Genomic DNA, 16,758 nt, shown 5'->3' on the forward strand with positions numbered 1-16,758 from the left:
TGATCTACTGGAGAAATAGGATAAGTCTACCTGCATTACTCAACAGATAAATATAAACTGATCTACTGGAGAAATAGGATAAGTCTACCTGCACTACTCAACAGATAAATATAAACTGATCTACTGGAGAAATAGGATAAGTCTACCTGCATTACTCAACAGATAAATATAAACTGATCTACTGGAGAAATAGGATAAGTCTACCTGCATTACTCAACAGATAAATACAAGTTGATCTACTGGAAAACTTAACAAATAAGTAGACGTTGATCTATTCGAAAATTTCGGCAGACCTACCTGCAGTACTCTGTAAACGTAAGAACGTAGCATTTGTCCTCGATGCACGCGACACTGTTGACATCTCTGTGTTTAGAGGCAAATATCTCATCCTCCATATCCTGTGCTGTTCGGCCTTGTTCAGTATGTTCAGGTCGGTAATACCACATGAGACTCATCATCATTTCTCCTAAAAAAAGGAAACAAACCAACATTTACGGAGTACAACACAAGGAAAAACTGTAAACCAACATTTACAGAGTACAACACAAGGAAAAACTGTAAACCTACATTTACAGAGTACAACACAAGGAACAAGGTAAAACAAATCGATCAATTACCTCTAATCTTTTACTGAAATGTGACACAAACTACATGTAATATAACCTATTAATCTTTAGAGGATTGTACACAGAATTAGGCAGACATTATCTTCTGTGTTAAAATGTCTGATGCAAAAAAAATAGACAAACACTCTCCGATAAAAAACAATTACAATAATTGGGGCTCATCAGTAGAGATCCGAATTTTAATTACCAGTCAGCAAGCGTGGGGACACTGCCCCCATGGTTAATATAAATATTACATGTCTTTCCTTATTTGAATTGATGGAATAATTTTATACAAACCAAATAAGAGAAGAACAAAACTAGCTGTTACTGAATCTAATAGTTGTGATTCTTTTCTTCTTTTTAAGTTTTCCTTCTAAATCGAAAGTCCCGTAGTGGCTCAGCAGTACGTCTGCAGACTTATAATGCTAGAAACCGAGTTTCGATACCTATGGTGGGCACAACCCAGATAGATAGCCCATTGTTTAGATTTGTGCTTAACTACAAACAAACAAAATCGATATTGTTAAGCTTAAGTTTTAATTTTAATAATATAAATATATATATATACGTTTTTTTGCACGTGAACTTAAGGTTAATTAGATATCTGGTAAAATAATATTTTTTTTTAAAGTTAACGTTAATTTACTACAATTGTTAGTGATCTTAATTATCGTTTTATTTCCGGTTATAATAGTGACACTGCTGTCCACATTATGCTTGTGCATATTTCAAAGAACCAAAGTCCTTGTATTCTTTATCTAGGTTTTTGTTTTAGAGCAAAGGTACATAGGGCTATCTTCTGTGTCCACTGTAGGGAATCTAACCCCGGATTTTAATGGTGTAAGTCCGTAAACTTCCGCTTTCCAACTTATCTCGAACTCTATCATGAATCAAACGTGAATAATGATTAATAGATTAAGTTTATCACGAATAAATTTCAAACATATTTAACTCCAAATTAATTTCAGTAGCGTTAAATATATATAAATATGATAGTACTGTCTATTGTATGTCCATGTAACTACTTTGCAGGGTATGGATGGATATTCACCAAAATTGGTATGGAGGTTCATTAGGTCCATGCGGTGTTACATACACACTTTCAGTTTTGCATTTTGCAGCTTTTATGGGCGTTTTTTACCAGTACTTCGCCCCCTATAGAGGATCTTCACCAGATTTGATATGGAGGTTCATTGGGTCCATGGGGAGATACATATAAATTTTCAGTCTTGCATTTTGCGATTTTTATGGACGTTATTTTACCACTAAGTCACCCCCTGTTGATGGATCTTTACCAAATTTGGCATGATGGTTTGTTGGGTCCATGCGGAGATACATGCAAACTTGCGGTTTCACATTTTGTGTTTTGAAGTTTTTATGGGTGTTTTGGGGTATTTTGCAATTACTTAAAAGGGAAGCAATTTTTCATGTCCTAAGATAACCTTTCATTAATCATCAATTTACATACTTCCGTCAAATAATTTACTAACCGTTTAGTTTAATCCTTTCTATGGAAAAGCTTGTTCCATTAGAAGAGTCAACTCTAATGAAACGTTCTTTTTTTTACAGGAAATATTAAGCTAAAAAGGTTGTGATAATTAAGAAATAACTCAGTGACAAGTGTCGCATTGAATGGTAGATTGCCTGGGCTTCGTATTAATTTTTTTTATCTTAAAAAGCTTGTCTGCTGAATAATTCAGAATAATAAATTAGTAGCATTAATGCTATATATTTTTTCAAATCCTATATAACTAAAGGCTCACTGTGGTGAGCAAAGGACAACTCAAAACACGTAATATGCAATCCATCGCTTTATAAAACCTAATCTTCTACTTTCGATTTGCTGAGGAATTACTCGAAATTGGTATAACTCTAGTGGTGACATATGGTAAATTGGTATAACTCAAGTGGTGACATATGATAAATTGGTATAGCTCAAGTGGTGACATATGATAAATTGGTATAGCTCAAGTGGTGACATATGATAAATTGGTATAACTCAAGTGGTGATATACGGTAAATTGGTATAACTCAAGTGGTGACATATGGTTAATTGGTATAACTCAAGTGGTGACATATGGTTAATTGGTATAACTCAATTGGTGACACATGGTTAATTGGTATAACTCAATTGGTGACACATGGTTAATTGGTATAACTCAATTGGTGACACATGGTTAATTGGTATAACTCAATTGGTGACACATGGTTAATTGGTATAACTCAATTGGTGACACATGGTTAATTGGTATAACTCAAGTGGTGACACATGGTTAATTGGTATAACTCAAGTGGTGACACATGGTAAATTGGTATAACTCAAGTGGTGACACATGGTAAATTGGTATAACTCAAGTGGTGACATATGGTAAATTGGTATAACTCAAGTGGTGACATATGGTAAATTGGTATAACTCAAGTGGTGACATATGGTTAATCGAACGATAGACTGTTCCTTCTACTAATGAAATATTGAATATTATTTGTTTTGAACTTGGCGCAAAGTTCTATTTGCGCTAAAGTCTCTAATTTAGTAGTGATGGGCCACTCTTTTACCGTCAGTTTATAACGCCCCCACGACTGAAAGGGTGAGCATGTTCGGTGACTGAGATTCGAACCAACGACCCTCAGATTGCGAGCCGAGAGCCTTAACCACTAAGCCATAAAAGTGTTTGAGATATTGTGGTACCAAACATACTCCAGGAAATTCCTTGGTCCCAGGGGATATAGCCGGTCCGTTAATAAAATCAGGAGTTATATAAAATTATATGTGAAAGTAGCATAGTTCAGGCTCTCACCGTCTTCTGGATTTTCCCATAAGGCTACTATTTTTGCGACAAAAGGAAGGTCTGTCTTTTTTGGACCTGACTTTAATAGGACGCAGTCTCTCACCCGTATCACGTCACCCTCCACGTGGCGCATGGCCGGGAAGCACTTGATTAGACGTAGTGGATCATCATTCTGAAAAATAAAATAAAGGTTACGCTGATGTTGCTGAAATAAATAATGAAAATAGTACATTTAACATAACTTATTTTTCAAAATTGAATTACATTAAATCGAGATGACTACGGTTTAAGACGAAAGACAAGCTAGCTTGTGTACCAACAGATCCTATACCAGCGTTTCTCAACCATGTTAGTGTTGCGTCAGCGAGTTCACGTGACTAGTATCACGCCACGTTCTTCTCTAGAACCTTCGTGAATTATCGGGAGACTACTAGATTGGGGGTAGTCTGGTATATGTAAGACGTTCACAACGTGACGGGACAAGAAGGTAATGAGTAATTGAACTGCAGTCAGAGAGTGTGTAATTGAACGGAGTATTGTTGAAGTTGAGCTCGTGAGACGTTTGTTATAGCGCGACTGTTGAAATTAAGTGTATCGCTAAGTTATATTCAGAAAGAATAAACCAGTTTTATTTAAGAAAGGATTTGTGTCGCTAAAGTTTAGTCGGAAAGAATTTACGGAAAATTAACTAACGACTGGAGGCGTAACATTAGTTACACGAGATCACCTAAACTTCAAGAAATTTCTCGCAACCCACTGCACAAACTTATAGTAGTATGACACGTATGGCAACGTTTCATAGTTTCTGTGCTGGGTTCATGCGCATGACATTAACTTGTTGTTAACATTTTGTGAGGTATTATGTAGTTTGAATTATACTTTTGCTGTTTTGCAACATTTTTATAAACATAAAAAAATATAACCTAATCTTAAGCCTTTTCGAGGCCCACCGGTTGAGAAACACTGGTCTATACCATATTCTTGCGATTTGAAGAAGGTGACAACGACATAACCCGATTTTAAAGCGTGATTTCCCAAACGATAGCGTCCCTGTCACGAGAAATTTCAAGTGCGAAGCATAGATTTTTTTTGTTTGTTTGTTTGTCAAAAACCGGAAAGTGAAAAACACGTTTTGCTATGTAGTTAAATTCCTACTTACAATTTCGTCATTATCCCTTATTGGCTGGTTTATGCATAACTTAAGAAGAAGAAAAAAAAAACAGTTACACAGTACATTGGAGGGTGGGATGAGGGTATCTCAAAGTTATATAACGTTGCTAAGTTCTTGAAGTTCCTTGATATAAAACATTTTTTTTTAGTTTAAACTTTAATCCATCCTCCACACATTGTCCCAGTTTTGAGGAAATATATTTATCTGGTCATTTTAAACAGTATAGCAAACAGACAACTATAATGTTTTACCCTAAAAGACCTCCGGTGGGACTGCGGTAAGTTTACAGAGTTACAATGCTAATATCCGATATTTGATTTCCGGCGGCGGACATAACAGATAGCCCAATGTTGCTTTCCCCTAAAACACACAAACCGAACGCCTAAAATCTAAATATATTTAAGTAGATGTTAAGCAACGTTATGTTAAACAAAAACAACGAACTTTAGCGAAAATAAAGATTCGTGTATTCACTATACTCTGCAAAGACTTGAGTCGATTTGATCTGACAAAGAGTAATTTTGTTCTACACTATGCCTTTGTTCACAGGAAAAAAATAAGTCCTTTTTGTTGGCTTTGTTTCAACAGAATGACACCGCTGTTGCTGCCGTATAGAAGTAAATATGCGGAACAATGACGACAATGACAGCTTTTGCATGAATGAGGTTGTAATGTTTGACGTCATCTGATTGGATGACGTATTTATTGTTCGTTTAAAGAGATGCCTTCGAACAAATCCACCTGTGCGTTGATGCGTCACGTTTAGTTTCGCGTAGTTTAAAAAAAAATCAAAACATGAAGATAAAAAGAAAATTAAACTTTAAGTCTATACAAAACAGAGAAATATTGGATTGGTTGATTTAGGTCATTACGATAAGGAAAGAAACCTAAGGTTAATGTATTGTACTAATAATCCTTGGGTAAAGTTTAAAGATTACGGCGAAGAGCTTTTGTACCTAGAAAAACATCATTTGATGGTCGTAACTATCCTAATTGATGTATGATCAGAATCAAACTTGACTTGCCTCCTGTCAGATGAAACAGTATTAAACGAGATTACTGTATATAATTCATGATATACTGTTAATGTTAGGCATCGTAATGGAAACGGTCCATCCATAACCTGACCAACTAGCACGTAAAGACGTCAACGGTTGACAAAAGCCCGACAAAAAAAAAAAGAAAAAAAAAAAGGTTACACCGGATTCTACAAGATAGTCTGAGTTTATAAATAAGAAAATATCAAAGGTATTGAAAGAAAGAGAAAGAAAAAGAGATTGTAGTGGGCCTAACAAATGCAAATGTCTTGATTGTACAAACGTCTACTTGTTTTTGTCAAATTGTCTACGAGGCTAATGTGTCTCATGTTGGTATCACAATATACTAGCTATTAAAGTGTCTTGAATATAACAGTTTATTAACTAACATAATATACTTATTTTCACAGTCTCGACTATTACAGTATATTAACTAGTATAGTATACATATCATTGTGTTGAGTATTACAGTTTTGTTACGACAGCGGAAGTCACGTGACGTGGAAGCATGCGCACTGGAGTTTCTCGAACGATCATGAATTTGCCCGGCAGCTCGAGTATGATCTAGATGCAAAGAAAGCCAGCTAGATACATAGATAATTGAGTCAAGCGAACGGTAGTGACGGTGAGCCGTAAATTGTGTGTGTGTTTTGCAGTCGTTGCATAGAGCGAAGTTATCGAGTTTGTGAATCGATGTGATTTATAGCGTGTTTTATAAAAGTTGTTAAGTTTAAAGTGACGAGAAACGTAGTGATTGTGAAATTATGGTGTACTAAAAGTTTGTATCGAGAAAGAATGAACTGGTTTAACCAAGAAAGGACTTGTATCGCTGAAGTTTCTCGGAAAGAATTTCTACAGGAAATTAACAAACAAGCAGATACGTAACAGTTTATTAATTAATATACTAATATAGTATACATATCACTCTGTTGAGTATTACAGTTTATTAATTACTGTAGTATACTATTATCACAGTTTATTAATAAATATTCTCTTAGTTTAGCCTTGGTTTAAGTCTATCAGTTAATATCCTTTCTTTTATCATTGACTCATGTTCATTATTAGCCCTGGCTAGGATTTTAAAATTTTCTATATTTATGGGTTCATTACAACTGTCATGCGCACGTCAGTTAAACTTGAATATGACGTGATTCTCAAATTTGCAGGCTGTTGTATAAGTGTTTTTAACGCCCTAGTGGTAGAACTTATATAACCTAAATTACATTAAGGGCACCTATATTGTTATAATATATTCGATATTTGGTAGATGGATATCGGATATTAATATCTAAAAAATAAAAATATTCACACTGGCTTAAATACGCATCTCAATTCTACTTCCGGATAATTCCGATGGATTATTTTTCTTAATTGATTTTTAATCTCTGTCGCTTGTTTCCTGGTGTACGTTTTGTAAAACAACACTATATTTTTGGTTTCGCTCCTTTTTATCAGGTCGATGTTTTAAAAAACCTCTTATTTAAATAATCATGGATGACACGATTTATAATATTTGTTGGAAAATCATTTTTTTTATGAAATTCCTTATTTGATATATTTACGGAAAAACTATATTTACTGGTTAATTCATATGCTCGATGAACCAGTATTTTTATCATATACATTCTTAAGTATTACACTGTAGCACGTATAACAGTATACTAAGTACCACAGTGTAACACGTATAACAGTATATCAATTACCACAGTGTAACACGTTTAACAGTGTATTAAGTACCCCAATGTAACACGTATAACACTATATGAAGCATAATAGTGTATCACGTCTGTGATATATCAACAAGCACAATCAATCACTAGCCTTTACAAGTTTACATCTCCTTATCCACGAACAAGATTATGCGTAAATTCGTTGCTAATTTTTATGCTCTATTAAAAACAATTAGGTTCAAAAAATTAGATGAGATACTTACATTCAAAAGGACTAGTTTTTCGAAAGGTTCTCCTTCCCAGGACCACCCATTAGAATATTTCTTTTTCCCGTTTTTCTTTGGAAGTTCTTGTTTAAATGGTGACAAAATACCGTTCATCTCTAATATTTTTGAACTGTTATTTGGTAGTTTTATTTTGGTCTTGCCCTGTTTTTCAACACTTACGCTTTTCTGCTTGTTGTTTTGGGAAATTTTGGGTTGTTTCAGCTTTGTTTTTACTTTGTTAGTGTTGGGAAGTTTTTGCTCCTGGAAAGAACTATTTCCGTTTTGAAAAGAATTACTGTGTGTTTTACTATCTGAACTGTTCGTATTTTCATTTAGACCAGTGCTTTTTTTCATTCGTCGCTTAATTTTCAAATCCTGGGCCTTCTGTGAATCCAACGACTGGTCAGGAATATTTTGGTTCCCGTGATGTGGAGTGCGAGATGACGATGTATTATTGTTTTCGTTTGTCGTCGAGCAACTGTGGCCATTTGGTTTTCTAGGCTCAAAAACTGGCGGCCCTTTTCCTGAAATTGAATTGATTCTTCCGTTTAACACGGTACCAGAACTGTTGCATGGTTGTAATCTCCTGTCAGTCTGCCCTCTAATGACTACAGTGTTATTCGTTTCTGACCTAGGGAATTGAGATTTATTGCAGTTACCAATATTTTGATTTATAGGTAAATGGGGTTGATGCTGGCGCTGTGTGGCCTCTGCTTTTGGCACTGGAGGGAATGACCCCTCGGATGGGGCTGGCCTGGGTGTTCGAGTTTTTATGTCTTTTTGTCGACTGGTAATCACTGGGGTCAACTCGTGGTAGGTGGGTCCCGGAGAATAATCACGTGGTATACTGCTGGCTTGGTGTTTGGGGTATATAGTATTTTGAGGTTGTGTGTGAGGGTGTTGTTGAATAGATGCAGTGTGGGATTGACAATGAAAATTTGGACCATGAATGGAGCCGTGAAAATGGGAATGGGCCGATGAAGATTTCTGGGGAAGAGGAGGACATGACGGAGGCTGGTTATTGAGGTGTTGTGGAGGACGAACCGGACTGTTTTCTTGAGAATAGCATGGATTTGCGAGATTGCTTGGGGACAGAACGTTTGGTGGACTGAGGTATGGTCTGGGCGCCTGGTTACAATTTGATATATCTTGAGAGTATTGATGATGAGGAAGATTTGTTGGCATACAGTCTTGACGGAAACCGTGTGATGGAAGGTTGTGAGGGGCCATTGGATCTTGGGTATAATGAGGACGTGGTGTGTTTTGAATTTCGTTCTGTAGAAACTGGTGATTATTAAGGGGCAATGTATCTTGAGAAAATCCACGAGAGGCATTACTCTGGGGGATGTTCTCTTGAGAATAAGGAGATGGTGGTGGAGGGTTTGTCGAGTGAGTCATATCATGGGGGTAGTAAGCAAGAGGTGGGCTACTATGAGGCATATCCTGAGTAAAACAATGAGAGGAACTGTTTGGATTCATAGCTTCCTGTGGGTAATGGGGCTGAGGTATGGACTCCATGGGACAAGATGGAGTAGACGATAAGGCATGACGGGAGATGCACTGGTCCCCACTCCCGTAATGATTGTGTGGTTGAGAGGGTGGAGGTGGAGGCGGGTGGTGATGGTGATGCTGAGGTGGATGATAGGGCACTGGTTTATGAACGAGACAAGGATCAAGGATAGGCTGCACTGCAGAACCAGCAGGCTGGTAATAGCCACCTGAAGAAGAAGAAGAAAACGAAATTAGTAATCTATATAGTGTATGGAATGACACATGTAACATAGTTTAATGTTACAAAAGGTTCTTCTATATTATTTAGTGGATATTCTGGCAAATTAGCAGCACTTGCAACCCTAAAATACGTTAATTTTTCAACTTCTTAAAATCTTTTTCACTTTTCAGCTGTGTTGATCATTAAAAAAATTCAATATACAAATATTACCTGGTAATTTGTTAAGACAATTCTAGCTAAAAGCAAAAATATATATCAGAAAACAATCTTCCTCTGTCAACGACAAATTATTTAGGACTTATATTTCGTTTTGTTTAGTGCGTCAAAACACATTAGTGTAATTTTATCAATGCCTAATCTAAGAGATCGCTAGATGAACAAATTTACAGGATGTAAGATCATTAAAATCACAAATAGCTTCATTACTTCTTCATTAAAGTCCTCTTTACTCTCTCGAGCCTGACTCGTGCTGTTTTGTTTGTGATGTACATCGGGTTTGTTAAACACCCCAGATGAGCTTTCCCCCGGGGCTGCGATATTTTCTTTTCTTTTTTTTCTAAACTACTGTTCCGATGTTTACTATTTCTACGTATAAGAGATGGGATTCTGAATGTGGAGTCAATTAAAGTAAATTTCTATGCGTACATGTCTTCTTAAGAATATCTACATTAGATACGCTAAGGATATTTACGTAACATATATACTCAAAGATCTGTTGAATTTAAATGATTAAAAGACCACCATAGCATGTAAATCTCTCGTCGGTGTAAGTGTTTATACCGGAAAACATCGTTGACGTTAATCAGATACTGTGTCTACAAAACAACGTCAAGATAGTTATTTAGCATACAAAAACAAAAGTGTCAGAGTGAACGTACTCATTATTCATCGTAGTATTCCCCCCTAATAACCGTTATGAAATTTGTCCACAAAAACAATCAAAGAACTGCATTTTGATGTGAAACATTACACAATACAGTTTTTGGTACTTAAGTATCGTTAAGCTGAAACCAGAAAACTGGATAAAGTCACATTAGATTTGGCAGAAAGATACAACACGACTAACCCCAACGAGAGGGAATAACCCCCACTTGTGTACGTCGGAAGGGGGATGGTCTAGGAACTCCCTTCTAGAGCTAAAAAATATTTTTTTTTGTATGACAATATTTTGATCTACTGCAAAACATATTTTAAATCGGCAATATTTTTGCCCACCAGTACTCCTAATCTTTACACAATCCTCAAAGTTTAATATATTTATGGCATCGCCGATTAGTGCTCCTAATCTTTACACAATCCACAAAGCTTGATATATTTATGGCATCGCCGATCAGTACTCCTAATCTTTACACAATCCACAAAGTTTAATATATTTATGGCATTACCGATCAGTACTCCTAATCTTTACACAATCCACAAAGTTTAATATATTTATGGCATTGCCGATCAGTACTCCTAATCTTTACACAATCCACAAAGTTTAATATATTTATGGCATTTTCTTATTTACTATCAAGTATGGAATTAGTCTGTCCTTTGGTATAACTGTATAACGAAGTGAAACCGAATCATGAATCCAAAAAAACGTGCTTCTTTACTTTTTTTTTTTTAAGGACACTTGCCGGATTTTTTGCTTTCTACTGAAGCATGAACACTGAACAAAGTCATTACCCTACGCTAGTTTCTACTAAAAATAAACAAGGTTGTTCTAAACTAGTTTTATTAAAATAGTCATTCTAGATTAGTTTTATCCCCCCCCCAAAAAAACTGACACTCATGAAAACAGTCTATAATAATTTCAACAAAATTACTTCCTGAATTGAGTTCAGTATTTTCTAATCCCTTGCTGAGAAGCATGAAGTGTCTCATCCTGAGATATGTTAAACTTTAGAAGTTGTCAAGCTACGTGACATAAATATATTTAAAATGGACAACTATGAGAAATGTTCACATTGTCAAGAACTCTAGAAATTGTGCTTGCTTCAACCTGAACTGAGTGGACTTACATACAGGTAAGTTAACTTCCAAGTTACTACCAGTTCCATTTTTTGTCGTCTCATTTTCAAGCATGTGTATACACTACCTGCCAGTATTTTTCTGCTACAACTGAATCATATTAAACTTTGTAATGTAGAGAAATTCCACGTGCCGCCAAGCTAGAAATATACACATTAAAGGGACATTGTCGTCTAATCTTCAACGAACCGAACACGCTGAATCACCACGTTTTCTCAAAGTCATAATATGATGATTAACACGAGCGTACAACCAAATTAAACATAATTATGTGTATTACGCCTTTCAGACACTTTTAAATAACCAAAAACAATGACTCACGAAGTTTTGTGCATACATGTTTCAAACTGTTAGTTCGTCACAAGCATAACGCGCATTTTGTTCTAGGACGGTAGGATACTTCAGATTTACCTATGTGCGATTCGAGTAACATACATTTGACATCACTGAGACGATACTTTCTCCTATCCCTCTAAAAATACCTGGAGACTCACCACTTCTACCATGCAGCAATTCCTATTTCTTTTGCTATTATTTGCAATATTTGATAATTTTCAGCAATGGCATTCATAATGCGCAATAGGAACGACGTGTACAGGATCTCTCAGAACAATACGTGTACAGGTTCTTTCGGAACTATACGTGCACAGGTTCTCTCGGAACTATACGTGCACAGGTTCTCTCGGAACTATACATATTTCTTCATTATTCCTAGGTCATTATTCCTGATGTCCTCTGGCGGACTTATAACGCTTGAACACGGGTTTCAATACCCGTGTTGGGCACAGCACAAATCGCCCATTGTGTAGCTTTGTGATTAACTTCAAACAAATATTGATTCCGCTAAGCCTATGTTATGTAACTCACTGAGCATGCTTGTCATCCAAAAATGATCTGAATTTACTAATATAGTCTCTCTTATGTAATCGTTTTTATTGCTATTCAGTATTTTTAACTACTTTAATTCTGAACATTAGTCTTGACAATGGCATAGCTCAGCTCACACGCTTTTTCAAAACTTTGTCAATGATTTCAAACAAATCAGTGCTATCAATTCTTCGATCGTTTCACACAATGACATAACGCTCATCTGCCACACTTACAACAATGTATTAGAACAGTACTATTACGAATATTCATATTATGCCAAAAAAGACACGATGCGTTCAAATATTTTGTTTTAAATAATGACTTTGCTCATATAACTGAAAAAATAATATATATATATATATATATACGAAGAAAAAAAAAGTGAAAACATCTTTACAAACTGAGGTTTTGTTCAGGACACTTTTTTTTGTCAATTCCGTTCTTTGCAATAAATTGATAATGTCTGTTCTAGATCAAAAGGAATGATTCCGGTTTCCGAAAAAAATATTTTTACATAAGCGTCTAAAATGGTTAATACCGAGGCAAAAAAAATATATTAACCATATTGTACTTTTGCTACCTTTTACGAAAACAAAACACAAAAAAAACTATACTTTTTTTATTTAATGCACACCTATTCATTCCGGGTTTTTCTTGATCACGTGATTGATGTTAGTCTCCTTAGCAATCTTCGGCTGTTTTCAACAATTTTAGAATTTTCTCGTCTAATCGCTATTAGAAATAGGTATATGGAAAAGAGCGTTTTTAGACGACCATCTTTGCACGATTACTTAATTGAAATGAGGTGTGATGCCACAAATTTCATTACATCAAATGTAGATGAGATTAGAGTCGACATCAACCGATAAAATAACACGTGTAGATGTCATATATATAAAAAGTGGTCTCATTCTAAAAGGACTAAGTATTATGTTAGGCCTACAGCATAACCAAAAATTGGATAACTCACGTGAATACTTCGTACACTGCTTGCAACCAGTTTCAGCAAATAATATTAAAACGACATAACATTACGTTAACGGGGCATGTCATTTAGTTTAGCGACTTATGGCCCACCCTGCAATGTTACGTTATGACTCTCAGGTACATTTTGAAATTGTAGAGAAAAGATATACCCGCAGTATCACAGTCCGTCATTCACTAATCAGTTCGTACAACTTGCAGATTACTTACGAAACGCAGCTTACGAAGACCAGTAACATAACGGTCATCTGTAGTTTCAAGGACCATGAACCAGCTGTTTGATGTAGGCCAGTAACTTAACTGTCGTCTGTAGTTTCAAGGACCTTGAACCAGCGGTTTGAAGTAGGTCAGTAACTTAACTGTCATCTGTAGTTTCAAGGACCATGAACCAGCTTTTTTATGTAGGTCAATAAATTAACTATCGTCTGTAGTTTCAAGGACAATGAACCAGCTGTTTGATGTGGGTCAATAGATTAACTGTTGTCTGTCGTTTATTACCATGAACCAGGTGTTTGATGTAGACCAGTAACTTAATTGTCGTCTGTAGTTTCAATGACCATGAACCAGCAGTTTGATGTAGTTCAGTAACTTAACTGTCATCTGTAGTTTAAAGGACATTGATCCAGCTGTTTGATGTTGGTCAGCAACGCAGTAAGTACTTATTGTAGTTTCATCGTTGTACCTGTGTTTGATCTAGGTCAGTAACGCAGTAAGTATTTATTGTAGTTTCATCGTTGTACCTTAAACCAGATGTTTGTTCTAGGTCAGTAACACAGTAAATACTTATTGTAGTTTCATCGTTGTATCTCGTACAGTAACGTAATATCAAGCTTTTCTGTCTTATGAGCTTTGCGTATATATATATATATATATATATCCTTATTTGTTCTTTTTTTATTCGAATTGTTATCCTGTTGCACAATTTAATTTCTTTCTTATAATTACGATAATTACTGCTCAAATACAATCAACTTTTGTGAAGCTTCTTGTATGATCTTCAATATATATTTTAAAGTACTTTTATCCAAATTATTTCCAAAAAAAACATTCAGTACATAATTCGTTTCAAACAAGTGGCAACTTACACTTAAGATGTCGAGTTTCAATGATACTCAGTAAGGTGTATGAGTATGTAATTACACATACATACATATGTGGTTGAAACTGCTACACTATAAGAAACAGTTTTTAGATTTTTAGTTTCTGTTGATTTCATTTTTGTTTGGTAGGTTTCTACAGTACTAACTCTAATATTTATTTCAATAAATATTGATTTACTATGTTATTTTACAGGCAGCTAACCACTGCTTTATTTGGCTTTGTGCCAAAACATCGAGCACGTGAACGACACTAATTCGGGTATTTGTTTGCTTTCGAAGTTGAATGTAATAACGATACGCTTTGCCACACTTAAATAAGCGGATAAATAACGCATTTTCCACAAGATTCTTGTACGAAAAAATATAATTTTTCTCCGAAAGACCACATGCGTAAGATTAAACGCTTTCAGTGATGTCAGGGATAGATCAGATAAAGAAAAAAAAGACTTAAAACTGAAATTACACGCATTTTTAGCGTTTCATAGTTTGTAAGATCTGGAAATGATAAAAATTGCCAAGGGAGACACTTAGAAACAATTGCCAACCAAACTAACGTTACCAATTTGTTAAAAGTGTGTGTATGTATATATATTGTTACGTCTCTGTTCGTTAGTTAATTTTCCGTAAATTCGTTCCGACGAAACTTTAGCGACACAAGTCCTTTCTTAAATAAAACTGGTTTATACTTTCTGAATATAACTTTGCGATACACTTAATTTCAACAGTCGCGCTATAACAAACGCTATAATTCTCAATGAACGTCTCACGTGCTCGACTTCAACAATACTCAGTTCAATTACACACATTGTTGCCGTCACTTTGTGATCGTCTTATATATACAAGACTACCCCCAATCTTGTAGTCTCCTGACAATTCACGAAGGTTCGAGAAGGACGTGGCGTGATACTAGTCATGTGACCTCGCTGACGCAACAATATATACAAAGCCTTAATACATATATGTACTTATTAATATCAAACGTTAACATGAACTAGAAACGTACTAATGCCATCTTTCGGGAACGAAAATCAGATATGGTAGAGCACAATGAAGCTGGCTTATCAGTTTAGCGCTTATAACGCTAAAGATTGGGGCTCGATACCCGCGGTGAGCAGAGCCCAAATAGCCCACTGTGTAGCTTTGTGCCTAGTTACAAACAAGGTTGTTTAGAGTGTTGTATAAATTAAGTTGGTTTTACATATCTTTTAATATTTACTTAACCCTGAAATTACTAACTTGTTTTTAATACTTCACTACTGGTTGGGTCCACATATTGAGTAATTCTACGTGTATGTTCGTTACTTGTGTTTGTTTTAGATCAAAGCCAGAGCAGGCTATATGCTGTGTCCATTGCGGGGAATCGAACCCCAGATTTTAGCGTTGTAAGTTCGTAGGCTTACCACTGTCTCACTGTGGGACTTGTCTGTTACAACAGTTAGTGTCAAAAACTGGACGAAGTTGTTCATGTTTCGTGTAAAATACAGTAACAATTAATGTGAATAACTGCAATTTTAGGTTTCACCTCTGTGTGTGTTTCTCAACAAGACTTCTCAAAAACGGCTGAATGCACTTGGACGAAAGTTGGTAAACTATGACCCAACTTAGAGGTGATTAGTTTTTGGGGGTGTCAAGGTCACAGCAAGGTCACGAAAAACCAAAAAATCCCCATCTGTTATCATGGGAACCGATTTTTCACATTATTTTTCTTCTATAACTCAGTCAAAAATTATCGGATTTTTTAATGAAACTTGGTGGGCAAATGTTGAATATTATTCCTCACTGTCCTGCTAAAAATGGTCATTGTCCGTTGATAACGATGGACATACAGACACATTTTCGTATTTTTTGAGAGCCGAACATGATCAACGCTGCGTGGCGGAGGTGTACGCTCTCCTGAATGTCCCTCTAGTTTTTTTATTCTTATTTTTTACATTTGTGTGTGTGTATGTGTGTGATTCATGTGTTAATACTGGCCTTGCAACCAACCAACGAAGGTACATAAAAAAGTTAAGAAGATATGTTTAAAAAGCCAATGGGGGCTGATTGATGTTAGTAATTCTAGTTTACAAAAATATGACACAATGATACAATAGGGTGTTTTACATTCAATTCTATAATTTTTCATTTGATAGATTTCAAGGTGAATATTTTCATACGTACCAAAGAACTACTCAAAAAGTTATATGGCTGACAATTATATATTGGTGCATCAGCGTAGTCGAAGTCGTTAGCTTAGGTGTTTATATCAGGTTCCATGTAAATGCTATAACATTATTGCCACCATGTTTACGCACCTCTGTCTGACTGCAATTTCCACTACGTAAAGCTTCTGTGAAGGATGGCGAGGTCAGTCTTAAACCACACATCTTGACAAACTATCCACAAGCTTTCCACCGTATGTAATCGTCGGTTTCCAAAACCACATTTGGGCACATCAAATGACTGTTTTGAATTTCGCGCAAAGCTACACGAGGGCTATCTGCGCTAGCCGTCCATAATTTAGCAGTGTAAGACT

The 16,758-nt window shown here is 35.7% G+C and overlaps 1 protein-coding gene across 1 annotated transcript in view; it reads right to left on the bottom strand.

The window, feature by feature from the left end:
- Nucleotides 1-297: 297 nt before the first annotated feature.
- Nucleotides 298-16,758, bottom strand: part of LOC106473788 — a gene marked incomplete at its 3' end in the record, with an annotated part of 30,934 nt that continues 14,473 nt past the window's right edge. Inside the window, exons 3-5 of the mRNA XM_013934465.2 lie at nucleotides 7,539-9,259; nucleotides 3,407-3,569; nucleotides 298-466 (exon numbers count right to left, since the gene is read on the bottom strand). Coding sequence (XP_013789919.2) covers nucleotides 298-466; nucleotides 3,407-3,569; nucleotides 7,539-9,259 — 2,053 coding nt within the window. The remainder of the gene's footprint in view (nucleotides 467-3,406; nucleotides 3,570-7,538; nucleotides 9,260-16,758) is intronic.

This window comes from Limulus polyphemus, unplaced genomic scaffold (assembly GCF_000517525.1).
Source record: "Limulus polyphemus unplaced genomic scaffold, Limulus_polyphemus-2.1.2 Scaffold6505, whole genome shotgun sequence".
Taxonomy (NCBI): Eukaryota; Metazoa; Arthropoda; class Merostomata; order Xiphosura; family Limulidae; genus Limulus; species Limulus polyphemus.